The 16,367-nt window shown below is 51.1% G+C and overlaps 1 protein-coding gene across 1 annotated transcript in view; it reads right to left on the bottom strand.

The window, feature by feature from the left end:
- The window catches only part of Dnah10 (dynein axonemal heavy chain 10), an 84,537-nt gene extending 71,108 nt beyond the window's left edge, over nucleotides 1–13,429 (bottom strand). The window contains exons 1-10 of the mRNA XM_048340715.1: nucleotides 13,204–13,429; nucleotides 9,471–9,568; nucleotides 7,793–7,901; nucleotides 6,677–6,792; nucleotides 5,530–5,755; nucleotides 4,512–4,669; nucleotides 3,655–3,885; nucleotides 2,612–2,802; nucleotides 1,555–1,753; nucleotides 537–731 (exon numbers count right to left, since the gene is read on the bottom strand). Of these exons, the coding sequence (XP_048196672.1) occupies nucleotides 537–731; nucleotides 1,555–1,753; nucleotides 2,612–2,802; nucleotides 3,655–3,885; nucleotides 4,512–4,669; nucleotides 5,530–5,755; nucleotides 6,677–6,792; nucleotides 7,793–7,901; nucleotides 9,471–9,568; nucleotides 13,204–13,429 (1,749 nt within the window). The remainder of the gene's footprint in view (nucleotides 1–536; nucleotides 732–1,554; nucleotides 1,754–2,611; nucleotides 2,803–3,654; nucleotides 3,886–4,511; nucleotides 4,670–5,529; nucleotides 5,756–6,676; nucleotides 6,793–7,792; nucleotides 7,902–9,470; nucleotides 9,569–13,203) is intronic.
- Between the last annotated feature and the right edge of the window lie 2,938 nt (nucleotides 13,430–16,367).

Here is a 16,367-nt window from a genome sequence, read left to right as displayed (position 1 = left end):
AAGCCCCAGGACTGGCAAAAAAAAAAAAAAAGACCTAAGACTGACACCAACAAATAAAATAAAAATAACATTAAAACAAAAGAAAAATTAAGTCAGAAACATGGAAAACCAACTTTTTAAAAAAATGTCCCATAAAACCATTCTCAAGAGACTTCCAAAAACTGTATTCCAGCCAAACAAAGGCATCCACAGGAAGGAGGAGGGAAGAGCTACAGGAGACCGGAGAGTGCACACCAGAATACGCCGGCACACGCGCACACACAGCAGGCAGAAGTCAGCTGCTATTTTGTAAGTTTGTACTTGAGCTGGATTCATAAGGAGGTGGAGTTCCAGTCTATGAACTAAGCCATGAGAAATACCACTACGTCTGGCACAAGGAAAACTTTTTCTCCCCAGGGATAACATGGGATCAACGGGGACAGTGAATTTTTTAAAAAAAAATCATCAGTGGCAATTGAAAAACAAAACAGAACCCTGCCAACATTACCCAGCCTGAAGAAGACATGCACCCACCCCCCATTTCTCAGGTTACTTGCCAGAACTTCGATCTTGAACTCCTCCATCACATATTTCCAGTACTGGGAAGCCTTGATGCTGAAGGGGTCAAAGGTCAGGTTTTCCATAGGGGTCACCAGGCTGTCTACTCTACCCAGGACATCATCTATGCGCTTGGGATCTCCCGTCACGGCCTTTAGCTCTGGACCAAATATGTTGTAAAATTCCTCTAAAACCTGGGTGATCAGAGTGGACAACAAAGAGGGTGCCCTGTGGTGAACAGGAAATGGAGGGTGGACAGCTGCAGCCACCTGCCACATGGGCCATCTCCCACCTGAACTCCCGAGGCTTGCTAGGTAAGACCCAGATGCCTCAGCAGGGCTCAAAGACCTGCACATCCTGCCCCAGCCACTACCCCACCTCTTCTCCATTCCCTCCTTCTGCTGCCTTCCTATTATTTGTGTCTGTCTGTCTCACACTTCCTTAAACCTTGTACCATGTAAAAACCAAGAATAAAATTCATGCTAACATAGGGCCAGGTGAGGTAGCTCATGCCTGAAATCCCAGCAACTCAGGAGGCAAAGATAGGAAGATCTTGGTCTAAGGCCAAACCTAAGCAAAAGCCCAAGAGCCTGTGTGAAAAAAAAACTAAGAGCAAAAGAGGCGTGAAGGGCATGGCTCAAACGATAGAGCACTTGAAGCCCTGAGATCAAAGAAGAGGAGGAGGAGGAGGAGGAGGAGGAGGAGGAGGAGGAGGAGGAGGAGGAGGAGGAGGAGGAGGAGGAGGAGGAGGGAGGAGGAGGAGGGAGGAGGGAGGAGGGAGGAGGGAGGAGGGAGGAGGGAGGAGGGAGGAGGGAGGAGGGAGGAGGGAGGAGAATGAGAAGACGACGACAAGGAAAAGCTGCAAAGGGCCTGCTGAGTAGTGGAACAGTCTGGCACATTCCACAATATTCCTTCATTGCCAGACCCTCAGCTTTGACCTGACATGCACAGGGCCACTGCTGAGAGAGCAGCTGCCAGCTTTCTACTCCCCCACAGCTCCCGAAGATGGGTGCCCACCTGTAGGACGTCATAAAGGTCCTGGCAGATGGAAGCCATGTAGTCTGTCCTCTCAAACAGCCGCTTGCGGTCAAACTCCCACCGCGCCTCCCGGCCCGAGGCCTCAATCTTGGCTCGGATGTCAAAGTAGGACTTCTTCCACAGGGTGAGGGTCTTCTTAGCATCCAGGGTTTTTTGCTGCGCGCTCACCCGGTTCTCCCTGCCAAGCAGAAGGCTGGGCCTGAGTGCCAGGCAGAGCTCCCACCCCCGAGCCCCGCACACCCAGCAGTGGAGCAAGGACCATTCGAACCCTGGACCTCCCTGGCTCCAGGGCCTCACTAGGAAACAGTCCCCTGCAGGGGGTCCTGCTAAGATCCCTGGGGGGGGTGGGGCTAGGGGGTAGAGAAGCAGTTGCCCAGCCACACAACCAAGACCATAGTACCCAGGTAGACTTCTCTGTAAAAAGTGGAAACACATGTGACTGTGGCCCTGGGTCCCATCCCAGGCATGGAAGGAAAATGAAGAGAAGAAAGGTCTTTGACCCTTTCCACTTCCTCAGGGCTGCTCCGCTCCAGGGAGGCTGGGGCCCAGGACTGAGCGCCCCTGACCCTCAGCTCAGCTCCTCCAAGTCTAGCTAGGAAAGACCACCCCATTAAAGTGTAATATTAACATTTATGCTACATAATTACATTTCTATATGGTTATATAAATATATAATTATATATCCCATTTGCACAAGTGGAATGTCTATGCCATTGTACAAATGAGATACACACACATGTATATGTGTGCGAGCATTTGAAGTACTGGCATAGCTACATGAAGGAACCTAGCAGAAACAGGATGCTGGGTGAAAAGCCAGTCACACCATGTGGGGCCATGTGTTCCTAGAGCTGGAGGATTTGGGGGATTGGGGGGCTGGGGGCAGTGAGTGCTAAAAGCTTTCATGGAGGGATGAGGACAGAAACACTTCCGTTGACTGGATGATGAGGGCACACTTGTGCAGCCCCTCTGGATGGGCGGGGCAGGCTGGTCTGTCCTGGGAAGGCAGGCCAGCCGCTGGCCGCAAGCGGCTCACTTGAAGAGTGTGCGCAGGTTGACCACTCTGCAGACGCGCTCGGCCAGCTCCCAGGCGATGCGCTCCATGAGCGGGATCATCCTCTCGTCCTTGTTGTAGTGTCGTGAGATGATCCACACCATGCGCAGGGCGCTCACCATAGACGGGATGGTGTCCAGCACCACGTAGAAGCTGGACCCGTGCGTGATGTTCTGCCGGAGAGGTGACAGAGTGGCCTCAGCCAGGGCCCCAGCTGTTCCCACAGCCCACACCTTCCCCAGGACAGGATTTCACGGTCTGAGATTTAAATCACTCATCATGGAAGAAGAGATTCACAAGCCAAAGTGGTCACAAATAGGGATGACAGAGCCAACTTAGAAAGATAAGATAAGGGGCCGGGGAATGTGGCCTGGTGGTAGAGTGCTTGCCTTGCATACATGAAGCCCTGGGTTCGATCCCTTAGCACCACATGGACAGAAAGGGCTGGAAGTGGTGCTCTGCCTCAAGTGGTAGAGTGCTGGCCTTGGGCAAAAAGGAGCCAGGAACAGTACTCAGGCCCTGAGTTCAAGCCAAGAAGTGGCAAAAAAAAAAAAAAAAATCCATGTCTTGAAAGACAGATAAGGAGCTGGGTACCAGTGGCTCACGCCTATAGTCCCAGCTACTCAGGAGGCAGAGATGTGAAGCCAGCTCAGGCAGAAAAGTCATGAGACTCTTGTTTCCAATTAACTAGCAAAAGGCCAGAAGTAGAGCTGTGACTCAAGTGGTAGACTGCTAGCCTTGAGCAGGAAAGCTCAAGGACAAGGCGCAGGCCCTGAGTTCAAGCCCCAGGACCCGCACACACACACAAAGTATTGTATGAGCATGGGGCCGTGTGGCGCAGTGGAAAAGCGCTTGCCCAGCATGCATGAGGCCATGAAATCCATTCCCATTGCCACATACATGTGCACACATGCACACACGGACCAACACATGTGCACATGCATACACATGGGCATGCACATACTCGTGTTCATGCGCGCACACATGGAACTTAAAAGTGCCTGCGGCATGGCCCACTCGGCCACCTTAAAGTGGCGCTCCACGGTGGACAGGAAGCGCACGTTGTCCGAAGCCTCCATGTGGAACTTGAAGAGCTCAGTGAGCACAGGCTGCAGGTTGGTCAGCAGCATGGAGTCCGCCCCCTTCATCACCTCCAGGACTTTCCTCACCACCGGCAGCTTGGTCTGCTCATGGAGCGCGCTCAGTGTGGCGTTCCGCTCCCGCCAGAATTCAATTTCGGCCAGAGGCCCATTGGCCTGAGAGGGTAGAACATGGGGGACACTGAGTTTTCTTACTCCAGAGCTCATTCCGCCTTCCTGACAGATTTGAGCCAGATCCTGACACAGGTCTTCAGGGGTGGGAGCCCCACCTGGGAAGGCCTTCTTGGGGTAACCTTGGGATTCTGGTGGGAAATGCCAAGACACTCTTTTCTGTGGAAATGTGAGGGTGGGGGGTCCTCAAGTTGTTCCAATTAAGGAAACCACCTTGAGGAGTAACCTCATACCCAGAGAGGAGACTGGAACCCAGAAAGTCACAGAGGGACATCGCTGGAGCCCTGATCAAACTGTACCTGAAGCTCTCCCTTCCACTGGACTTCTCAATTCTATGAGCCAAGGGCTTCTCTCTGTTATTTAAGCCACTTGAATTGGGTTTCATGATTTGACAGTCCAAATGTCCTAGCCAATATACATAAGTGTCCCTAGCAATCATGGGCTAGCTCAGAACATCAGAAGCCCAGGAGCCATATCTTGGGTCTGTTTACTGGGCTCTCTTTATGGTGGCATCTCAGAACAGTAGTTCATGCAATCCTCAGACCCCCCAGGTCTTTCTCACACTGTGAGTGTGACTAGAATCTGAGACCTTTCGGGATCTGGCAAGTTACCTGGGGCGTCTTCTTCAGCTGACTCTCCAGAGCGGTGGAGATCTGATTCAGCCAGTTCATCACACACTGCTCCAAGGCCTCCACTGTGTTCGGGTCGGCTGCCAGTGCGGACACGTCTCCCTCCAGGCTGATGGTTGGCATTTCTAACTTGATCTCCCCTGGCAGAGAGAGCACGCTGGCTCAGCTACTGGTGACCTAACCAACTGGCTCTTCTCACCACGCATAAATTGGTGCTGTGAGGCTGATACCTCATATTGCTCTTTCATTAAATCAGACACTGTGGTATATGCATCTAATCCCAGCTCCCCGAGAGGTGGAGGCAGGAGATCACAAGTTTGAGGCCAAGTTTAAGCAATACTATGAGACCTCTATTGCAAAATAATTGTTTGGGTTGTTTGTTTGTTTGTTTGTTTGGGATGTATCTCAGTGAAAGAATATTTGCCTACCATGCCCAAGGCTCTGGGTTCAATCCCCAATACCCCCCCCCCAATAAATAAAATAAAACATAGTTAAGCCAGGTACCAGTAGTTCACACCTGTAATCCTAGCTACTCAGGAGGATGAGATCTGAGGATCATCATTTGAAGTTAGCCCAAGAAGAAGTCTATGAGACTCTTACCTCTAATTAATCACTAAAAATCCATAACTGGAGGTGTGGCTCAAGTGGTAAAGTGCTAGCCCTGAGCAGGGACAATGGTCAACGACAGTGCTCAAGACCTGAGCTCAAGCTCCAGGACTGGCACATAATCATGTGTATGCACACACACACACACACACACACACACACACACACACACACACACACACCCTTCAGTACTGTTTTGAACTCAAGGCCTTGCACTTGCTCCTCTGGTGCTTTACTACTTGAGCCACACCTCCAGCCCTGCTTTTTGCTCATGATTTTGCCAATGGAGTCTTGAGCTGACCTCAAATCTCAGCCTCCTGCGTCCTGAGGATTACAGGCTGAGACACTGGCTCCTGGCTACGCATTCCTCATGAAGGAGAAAAAGGAAACGGACCTTCGAGCTGCTGCAAGGTCCTCTGAATGCTGTTGGCAAATTTCTGGATGTTCATCAGAAACTCGTCCCGTATCAGCTGCACACTGTGGTACTCCAGAGCATCCCCCCGCAGGCTGGGCAGGTCCGCATCGTACTCCGAGAACTCGGGAACTTCGAAGGACAGCGTCGTTGGCATGGCTGACGCCTCTCCCTTGTGCTGGTTAAAGGAGAGTGCTGGCAGGAACACCTGAGAAGCCAGGAGCTTCAACAAGTCACACAATGCCGTTCCGCACTCACATACTCACGTGCCTCCAACGCTCTTGCACAGCCATGCAGAACAGTGATGCCAGGAGTGGTGGTGCACCCCTGGAATCCCGGTTGTTCAGGAGACTGGGGCAGGAGGGTGGAGAGTGCCAGGCCAGCCTGAGCTACAGAGTAAGACCCTGTCTCTGAAAACTTCAAGGGCTAGAGGTGTAGCACAGTGGCAGAGTGCCCGCCTGCAGGGGGAAGGCCCTGGGATTAATTCCCAGCACTGCAAAGAGAATAAGTAAATATTCGGAGAAAAAAAAAAACATTCAAGCACACAACTCTAAAGAGAGAAACACACTGGACTGAAAATAACCCAATGGAGGCTGGCACCAGTGGCTCAGGCCTGTAATCTTGGCTACTCAGAAGGCTGAGGACTAAGGGTCTCTGCTCAAAGCCAGCCCTGGCAGGAAAGTCCATCAGATTCTTATCTCCAGTTATCTACCAAAAAGCTAGAAATGGAGCTGTGGTTCAAGTAGGAGAACGCCAGCCTTGAGCTTAAAAAAGCTCAGGGATTGAGTTTAAGCCCCCAGGATGGACACACGTGCACACACGCACACATACACACACATATACACAGAGTTCTGATTGTTCAAGAAAGCTGAGACATTATCCCTCAATAAGGTCATGTGTACCCCACCCCTGGGCATATGTGCACACACGTGTGCACATGCATACACACACAGTCACATAGTTTCTGTTGCCCATGTCAGGTCACTACCTGATCAGCTTTCCTGTGTGTGCATGTGTATGTGTGTGTGGTATGCACATGTGTGTGCCTATGTGTGCAAGTGCATATGTGCATGTCCCATGCTTTCTGCCCACGTGCTCCAGAGCAGCCTAAGCCCACCCCGGCACATACCTGGCACACGGTGTCATTCAGGAAGTGCAGCACATGACTGCTGAGGAGCCCAAACTCCAGGGCCTCGGGCAGGACGTCCATGGCCTCCTTCATGTCGCCTGGCTCGTTGACGGTCTCTGCACAGACACCACGGGTGAGCGGCAGAAGGCTGGCAGGGCGCCAGGCCCAGCCGTCCTCCTCCCTCTCTGCTCACTACCAGTGGAGGAATCACACACTTAGGATACATACACGCATGTAATCCTAGGATACACACACATGCGGGTCTGGGCTAAACTCTGAGGCTCACAAGACCCAGCTACACTGGCTCTTCCTGTTGGAGTAAGCATAGCTGGACACCCAGAGAAACCCCTGTATTTGTGTCTCCCAAAAAGACAGAGATTGAACTTTAAACCCCTTATGTGATGGAACTGGGACATTCTGGAAGGTAGTGAGCCTGAAAGGACATCCCCCTCTCTCTCTCTCTCTCTCTCTCTCTCACACACACACACACACACACACACTGTGGGGTTAGAGACAGGAGGCCAGGGACAGTGGCTTACACCCGTAAGTCCAGCTACCCCAGTGGCAGAGATTAGGGCTGTGATTTGAAGTTAGCCCTAGGAGGATGTTAGTGAGATCCTCCGTCTCATCCAACAAGCAGGTCTCAGTGGGACACATCTGTATTCCCAGCTACTCAGGAAGCAGAGGTAGGAGAATGGTGGTCAAAGGCTAACCAGGGGGAAAAGTCAGCAAGGCTCAGTCTCCAAAAACCAAGCTAGTCAATGGTGGAACATGCCTGCAAGCCCAGCTACTTGGGAAGTGAAGGCAAACAGACAGCAGACCAAAGCTAGGCAGCCTGGGCAGAAGGCATAAGACCTACCTAAAAAACAATTAAAGCTGAAAGGGCTGTGGTGTGACTCAAATGGTAGAGTGCCAGCCTAGTAAGCACAAAGCCCTGAGTTCAAATTCCAGTGCCACCAAACAAGAAAAAAATTACTTTAAAAAGTGTAAAAAGAAAAAATAACCAAGTGTACACACACATTCACACAGACACAGACACAGACAGACAGACAGACACACACACACACACACACACACACACACACACACACACACACACACACCAGAAAGATCTACCTGCTGTGTTTCTGAGAAAAAACACCAGGTTGTAGTCTAGGCACTCCTCGGGGACTGGAGGGCAGAACACCCGGAGGTAAGGCTTTTCCACCATGCGCTTCACTAACCGCTGTATGGAGAGAGACACAGTCACGTGTGCATGCCCACTCAGCCCTGCTGTGCTTCCAGAGCTCTGAGCCCTGGGGTCCTGGCTGGGCCCTTTCCACAGGCAATGCAGCCACAGGCACAGTGGGAGCCAGTGGGAGGCTCCCTGCCAGCCCACACCAGGCCCAGCACATGGCCTATCTGCTAACCTGCTGCCAGCACCGCCACACCTGCAGCCACTCACCTGAGTCAGGAGATCCTGGCTAGGTAACTGCCTCTTACAGCAAAGCCGGCCTGATCTTTGTTCTTGATCTTTGTTCTCAAAGCCCAGCCCCGCCAGCCACCCACACCCTAGCCCTCCATCCCCCACTTAGGCCTGCCCACATTGTGTGTGTGTGTGTGTGTGTGTGTGTGTGTGAGAGAGAGAGAGAGAGAGAGAGAGAGAGAGAGAGAGAGAGACAGAGGGGGGGAGAGACGGAGAGAGAGGAAGAGAGAGGGAGGGAGGGAGACACACACACACACACACACACACACACACACACACACACACACTTCATGCTCTTGCCTGGCTATTTTGCTCACAGATGGAGCTCGAGCACATGAACCACACCTCCACTTCTGGCTTCTTGCTGGTTAATTGGAAATAGTCTCCTGGACTTTTCTGCCCAGGCTGGTTTTGAACAGTGATTCTCAGGTCTTAGCCTCTAGAGTAGCTAGGATTACAGATGGTGAGCCTCTGGTGCCCAGCTACATTTTTTTTCTCATTACTGGTGTTCGAACCGCCCTTTTTGTTTCAATTATTTTTCGGATGGGGGCTCACATTTTTACTCAGGGCTGGCCTTAGACCATCTTTTCATCCCTTCCCCCTACAAAGCTAAGACTGCAAACAGGTAATACCACATCCAGCTTGTTGATTGAGATGGATAATTTTTGCCCAGACTGGTCTCAGATTGAGGTCTTACCAATCTCCATTTCCCAGGTAGCATGCACCATCGTGCTTGTCCCTACAGTGCTGCATATTGTAAAGAAAGGACCAGCCCTGGAGCAGCCCTGAGGGGCAGCCTCCAAGCTGGCAGGATATCCTTGTCTCTGTGCAGCCAGGCTGTGGGCCACCCCATGATTGGCACACTAACCCCATGGTATGCATGAACACTTCTTTGCATGCCTGTGGTGCTGGACTGTGTTGGACCTGTGTTGGGGTGGGACTGAGTGAGCAAGGCCAGCCATGTGGGCTCTCTGTGCTTTTGGGGGGAGCCCCAGACAGCATCGCTCAGGTGGGCACCCTGGCTGGCACACATGGTGCTGCCCCCAGAGGCCAGCAGGGTTAGTGCTGTCTCGGGCCTGGGAGTGGAGGCCTGTTCTTACTGGGACTGGGCCCTGGATGGCCTTCATTTCCCAGACTCGAATTCATGTCCTCTCAGAAACAAACATGACCATGACTGGTAGCTGCTTTGATCACCAGTCCCCCCACCAGTCTCCAGATGTCAGGGAGGTCACAGGAATCCCATACAGAAGTCCTGCTCTCCCTTCTCCCCCTAGTACTGGGCCAGGGACCCATCTTATGCGAGGACACTTGGCCCGACACTGGGCATACCTTGGCAGGGGGAATTTCCAACAAATCTCCATGCAGGTCATCACTGTCCATGCCAAGGAGAGATGGGGTCATGGAAGTTCCCAGTTGAGTATTCTTAGCTACAAAACAGGAAACGAAATCATGGAGTCCCAGACCTGCATGGCATCTCAGCGGATTTCGCCGAGTTGGATGACAGCTAAAGGACATATATGTGCAATATACAGACTTTTACTGCAGCTGAGGAGAGCTGCCTGGCCCTGGGGGAAGGTCAACCATCAGAGATTAGCTAGCATGTGTGCGTGCGTGCATGTGTCCCTGAGTACACATGTGTGCGTGTCCCAATCATGGGGACCACATGTGCTGTGAGATGGGATTTACAGCTAATGGGTCATCATTTCCTCTGAGGAAATTCAAAACACATCAGAGAAGATGAAAGGAAAATAGTCTTTCAGCCAGGCACCGGTAGCTATGTAAGGCTAGACAAAATATCAATACAATCTAAATAATTTAGGTAGCCAGAAGTCAGTGGAGCTAGGATACTTTGAGTCATTATTTAAAACATACCCATGGCCTTGCCTAAATAATTGAGCTTAAATAAAACTGTTTTACTTCCCCACACCTAGGGAGTTAAAATCAGTCCCTCTCAGCCATAGCCAACTATTAACAATGTTATTCCCTAGCAGCTATTCTAAGAAAATGCCAAGGATTTAGATAGACTCTAGGAAATATACCTCAAACCCCCTTTTTGTGGTAAACCCCCCAGCTTCAGCCAATCAGCAGGTGGCGGAGAAAGCGTCAAGGTGCAGCTGCTTCTTCAGGAAGCAAGATAAGGGCTAGACAGCCCTGCAGGATGGCACGTATGTCATGAGGGCCCGGACCACTGAGCTTAAGTGACCGCCCCCATGAGCCAGCCAACCACCTTTTCCAGACCTGTTCCCCCCACCAGCTGCACCAACCAGCTTTTGAAAATTTTTTATTATTTTCCCGTGGTATAATGTAATTTTCTGTAGGATACTATGATGCATGAAACACCCCTGAAAACCCTATAAAAACCCTGCTAGACAGAAGGGCAGGGCTCTCAATCCGGATCTGCTGCGCCGGTGAAGGTTGTGAGTCCAGGCTCGAGCTTGCAATAAAGACTCATGTACTTGCATCAGAATCGGCTCCTTGGTGGTCTTTGGGGAACCCCTCAAATCTGGGCTTATCAGTTACACCTGTAATCTGAGCTACTCAGAAGGCTGAGATCTGAAGAACTGCAGTTCAAAGCCAGCTCTGGCAGGAAAGGCTGTGAGATTCATCTCCAGTTCAGCACCAAAAAGCTAAAAATGAAGCTGTGGTAGAATGCTAGCCTTGAGTACAAAAGCTCAGGGACAGAGCCCAGTCTATGAATTCAAGCCCCGGTATGGACAAAAAAAAAAGAGAGAGATCTAATTTAGATAATTATTCTAAGAGCTGCCACTATGGAAAACATTGTGAAAGTATGAGACTGAAGTCCCATGGCCTATCATCACCTGTCAAGGGCCAGGGTCCTCGGTGGTAGGGTCAAGTACTCACCCTGCTTTCCCTAGCTATTTCCAGCTCACAAAACTAATGGGCCTCAGGAAGGTTCTGGAAGAGGAGGCCACTGTGATTTTCACAAGGAGACTCCATGCTTCAAGACAGAGTATGGGCCAGTGTTCGTGGAGCTGTCCAAGGCTTTGCCATGGGGCAATGGGTGTTTTATGCCCTGGGCCACCCTGGGGTAAACGGTGTACTCCAACACTCTTTCCACAGGGCGTGGCCTTACTTGGCAAGGGGGTCTTGCTGGCATAATGAGCTGAGATGGGGTTATGACAGACTAGGGCCACCCAGAACCCAAAGCTCAGTGCCATGGGAGACAAGGAGCTGGAGTTCCAGACACATGAAGGAGGAGGCCACTTGACCACCAGGCTGAGGCAAGAACAAGGTGGCCAAAAGCCAAAGAGTGCTGAGGACCCTGGCCACCCCAGAGGCTGCAGCAGGCAGGGAAGGAGCCTGTCCAAAGCACCGCCCTGCTACAACTAGAGTTTGAACTTGGGAAAGGATGATTCTGTTGTTTCCAGCTGTTCTGCCCTGGGAGCCTCATAACGTATCTATGAATAGCCCTACATCCTCCTGACACAGGAAGAGATCCAGGCAACCTTCCCAGTCTGCTCACCCCCTCCCACACCGGGCTCCCTCTCCCTATGTCACACCTGAAGCTTTATCTGTGGCCTCTGTTTTTTGAGACTCGGTTTCTTCTTCTGCAGTTTCCTCTTCCAATGGGACATATATGTCACTGTCTTTATGGACACATAAACAGAAAGAAAATGCAGTGTAGTTTTTCATGATGTGAGACACTTTGGGAGGGCTGCAGGCCCAGGACGCTGCCCACGGGAGACATGTGTGTGCTGCGGAAAGCATAGATGTTCCCCAAGGGTCCACCCCAGGCCCACCACACAGCCCAGAGAATGCCCCAAAGGGGCCAATAAACCCGCTTAGAGCTATTTGTGAGCTTAGGCCTAATAAGCCAGGTAAGAGTGATAATCTGAGGCAGTGGGTGCATGGTCCCTTCTCCCACCTCAGGCCATAACCTTCCACCCTGAGACTGAGCCTGCCTCATGGAGGGCAGGCACCCCAGGCTGGATGGTGGCCACTGGTCTAAACTTGTGCTAGGGGTACAGCTAGAAGTCACCACTAGCTCTTAGCAGGGTGGCAGAAGCCCAAAGCTCAGTCATGTTTCTGGGCCTCCATAGTTTAAGTACACAAATCAAGGTTACTGACATTGTAGAAAACCCACTGGTGTACTTTGTAGCCACAATTTCACTTTGTCACAATGGCAGAGCCTAACCCAAGATGCCAAGGAGATGTGATGGTCAGAACCTAAGATCTGCCTGCATAAACAAAATGAATGACTGGAAGGTTCCATCCCAAAGCATTTCTACTGTGTGGTTCCCTCTCTGTGCATTTCTCCATAATGGCTACATGCATTCTGCTATGCAAGCAGATAATTATATTTAAACTAAAGGACGGGGTGTGGTGTTGCACACTAATAACCCCAACACTCAGGAGGCAGAGGCAGAAGATCCAGGAGTTTGAAGATAGCCTGAGCTACATGGAGAGACCCTATGAGGGACCTGGGTAGGGACCCTACCTCTGAAGCCTTGTGGGCATAACCAGCACCTTGGGTTTCTCTGCATTTAAAGTGCTCTCTGGGTCCTCCTAAACAGTGCGGCTGGCAGTCACCTGTGAACCTCGTGGGCTCCTGCTCTACTCTAACCCTCCCGACGGCGGGAGTGGAAAGAACAGCTCTGCGCTGCCCGCTGATGGGAAGTGAGGGTAACTCTGGGGCCATCCTCGGGCACTGTTTGGTTGTATGTAGCAGGTGGGCGCCCTGGCACAGCTCCAGTAGTGCTGCACACAGGCTAAGTGAGGCTCTGTGACTCCCATCGGAGCTGGGACAGAGCTGCCATGGCTGCTGGAGCAGGGCGGGGGCGGGGCGGGGGCCCAGGTGGGGTCGTGGTCTGGGGGCGGTCCAGGAGCAGGGGATCCGGATGGGGCTGTCAGGGTCCCCTGTGAGTCTGGGGACGGGGCAGGAGGGGTTCAGGGAGGGGCTTCTGGGGCAGAGCCCGGGGGTGGGACTGCTGGAGGGGGGGGCAGGGGACACGACTGGGGGGGAGGGGGAGTTCGGGACGGGGTGTTCAGGGCGGGGCGGGGCGGGACGAGGGTCCCAGGGCGCGACTGCGGGCCTGCTCACCGATCTCCACCTCCACTTCCACCTCCACCTCCTCGGTCTGCATAGCGCACTGGAAGAACAATGTGTCCGCGGCTTCCTCCTCCGTCCCGTGGTTGAGGAAGTGCAGGACCAGGTCCTCCACCTCCCCGTCATTGCGGCTCAGCAGCTCCTCGAAGAGGCCAGGGTCGCTGAGGCCGAAGGCGGCAAACACACGGTCCCGCATCCACAGCACCCGCAGGTCGTCCATGGCGTCATGAACAGAGCCAGGCAGGAGCCGGAGTGCGCGGAGCCCGGAGCCCAGAGCCCGACGGCGTCGATAGCAACCGCGCCCTTAGCAACGGGCTTCGGGCAACGGTGCCACAGGCACGGGGCCCCCACCCACACTGCTGGCCACGAGGCGTAACCCCGTTCCCCCTCGAGCTCCAGCGGGGCGGCCAGCCCGAGCCCCTGGACGCAGTCCGGGATTCAGCTCAGGAGCCCTGCGAGCGGCGCCCACCACCCAAAGGCAAACTTGCCGTCAGGATTCAGGACGGGGGTCAAACAGAGGCCCCATCAGTTCTCGGCCCTCTGGCCAAGCCTAGCCACAAAAAAGAAAGCACAACAGCACAGCTTAAGAATATAGATTTATTTGTGATTAGCAAAAGAAGTTCAGTGCTGACAGGACAAGGTGGCTGTGCAGGGCTGCTCCCAGTGGTGACCAGGAAGAAGACCCCTGGTGAGGCGGGGAGTGGACTCCGGCACCCACTCTGCTGTTAAGAGTCTCATAAAGAGCTGGGAAGGTGGCTTCGTGGTAGAGTGCATGCCTAGCATGCATGAAGCCCTAGGTTCAATTCCTCAGTACCACATAAACAGAAAAAAATAGATATGGTACTGTGGCTCAAGTGGTAAGAGTGCTAGCCTTGAGCAAAAGAAGTTCAGGGGCAGTGCCCAAGGCCCTGAGTTCAAGCCCCAGGACTGGCAAAGAAAAAAATATAAAATGAGTCTCATAAAGAAACAGCTGCAATGTTCTGAGTGTCCAAAAGCTCAGCAGCAGTGCAGCGCCTGTGTGCATCCTGAGTGAAGATTTCTGAGACATAGACCCCATGAGGTCAAAGACAACCTCAAAAGGTGAGGAGAGAGAAACTTGCTATTTTTAAAGAGAAGCTGCACAAATGGTGTGGGAGCTATTTGTTTGTTTTCCCAAATAGATCAAGCTCTAGATCTGGATGCTTAATTCACCAACGTGAGTTTCTTAGGCTATGCCTTTCTAAATCACTGCGAACTGAACACTGAGAACATTGCCACAAAATACCCTTAAAAATGTCAGCATCCTAGTAACTAGGGAGTATGAGGCAGGTGGATGCAAGGTCAAGGCCAGCCTGAACAACACAGAGAGACGGGATCTCAAAAAAAGAAAAGGGAGCTGGGTGCCAGTGGCTCACACCTATAATCCTAGCTCTTGGGAGGCTGAGATCTGAGGATTGAGGTTCAAAGCCAGACCATGCAGGAAAGTCTATGAGACTCTTATTTCCAATTAGTCACCAGAAAATGGGAAGTGGTGCTGTGGCTCAAAGTGGTAGAGCACTGGGAAGCTGATATGAGCCTGCTGCACTCCTGCCTAGACGGGAGGCCCAAGCTCACGCAAAGCACACCTAGCTCAGGAAAGTAAATGTGGAGACCATGCAGACAATTCATCCTTTTCCCTCCAAACAGCAGCTATGAGAGGATTGCATGTATAACAAACAGGACCAAAACAAGGCAAGCTGGAGCAGCCACACGGATAACGTGCCATTAGGACTCATCACTTTAGAAATGAAACTTTTTATATCTTTCTCTTAAAAGACACTGTTAACTGTATTTCCAGAATTCCTTTTACAAATTAGGACCAGAATTCATTTATGTAACTTTATTCTACACTGTCATGACACAGACTCTGTGCCCTAAGAGGCATCCACCAGAACCCACAGCAACCCCACAACATTTGCCAGCTTGCAGACAGTCCACAGCTACCCCCTGTCGCCAAATGGAGTGCCGTCAAGGATCCTGAGCATGCAGGGACACCAGCAACAGCCATTGGCCTCAGGTCCAGAGAGGAGAGGAGGAGGTGCCTGAGTCTCATCACTCAGCTTTCCAGTGCCACACCTTCCGGGAGAAGGAAACCTTGGGGCAGAACCCTTTCCAGAGTTCCCTCAGCATCATTTGATATACTGCATATTAAATTTGAACAGCAAAAGACAAATCAAAGCAGCTCTGGGAGACTCGTACCCCACAGAAGCATAGACTATTCTATATGCTATTCTAGAAGCAGAGAGGCTCCACTTTATAGTCACAGTCCCTAGCCGAAGTTCAATTCATCCTCGCACACAGGCATTGAAACAACCTGCAAAGATCAGGCTTTGGTTCAGCGTCCCTCAATCCTGGCTTGGCATGAAGGTGCTTGTCAGGAAAGGTGGGCAGCACAGAAATGTGCTCAGAACTCTAATTGTACAAACACATGAGATTTATTTGGGAAAATAATTATCTATGGTCATTTGAAACTGGAAAGTTGGACATCATTTACAAAGCTATGGAACAGAACAGACTGTTCAAAAGGACCAACTTGGATTCACAAAAGTGAATCAGTGAGTTTAAATCCAAGATGACAAATGAGAATTACTTTTCAACTGATCTGAATAGTGCTTACAGGTTTCAATGATTAACTACCTTCTTCAGACCTTCATTGAAAATTAGTCTGAAAGTAAAAAATTATACTGTTGTCAAAGACAAGTGTAATATCTTTGGGGTAAAATATCTTAATTTATACTTCACTATAAAAATATATAAATACTACTTTTTACCTTTCTTTTACTCAGTATAAATGTTTCTGGCTCCACAACATCGTCAGGCTGGTCACTAAGCTTAACTGTTCCTTTCTGAGAGCTTCTGCAGTCACACTGGGTCTTAAGGCTCAGGACAGTTTATCTTTCCAAACCGACAATGATCATAATTGATTTTAAATGAGAATAAAAGGATAAGAGTCTTTTAAAAATACATATACAAGTGGGAAAACTACTCATTGTGTTATTTTATCCCATTTTCCCCAATTATTAAAACAAGACAACCCTATACAAATAATCCTGTATTAGTAATCTTGACAGCATACAAAAAAAAGTCGGATATTCTTTCTTTGAAGTACTGGGGATTGAACCCAGGGCTTTGTACATGCT

Source organism: Perognathus longimembris, chromosome 3, assembly GCF_023159225.1.
Source record: "Perognathus longimembris pacificus isolate PPM17 chromosome 3, ASM2315922v1, whole genome shotgun sequence".
NCBI classification, from domain to species: domain Eukaryota; kingdom Metazoa; phylum Chordata; class Mammalia; order Rodentia; family Heteromyidae; genus Perognathus; species Perognathus longimembris.
The sequence above is the reverse complement of the archived record's forward strand: the minus strand, read 5'-3'. Positions and strand labels throughout refer to the sequence as shown.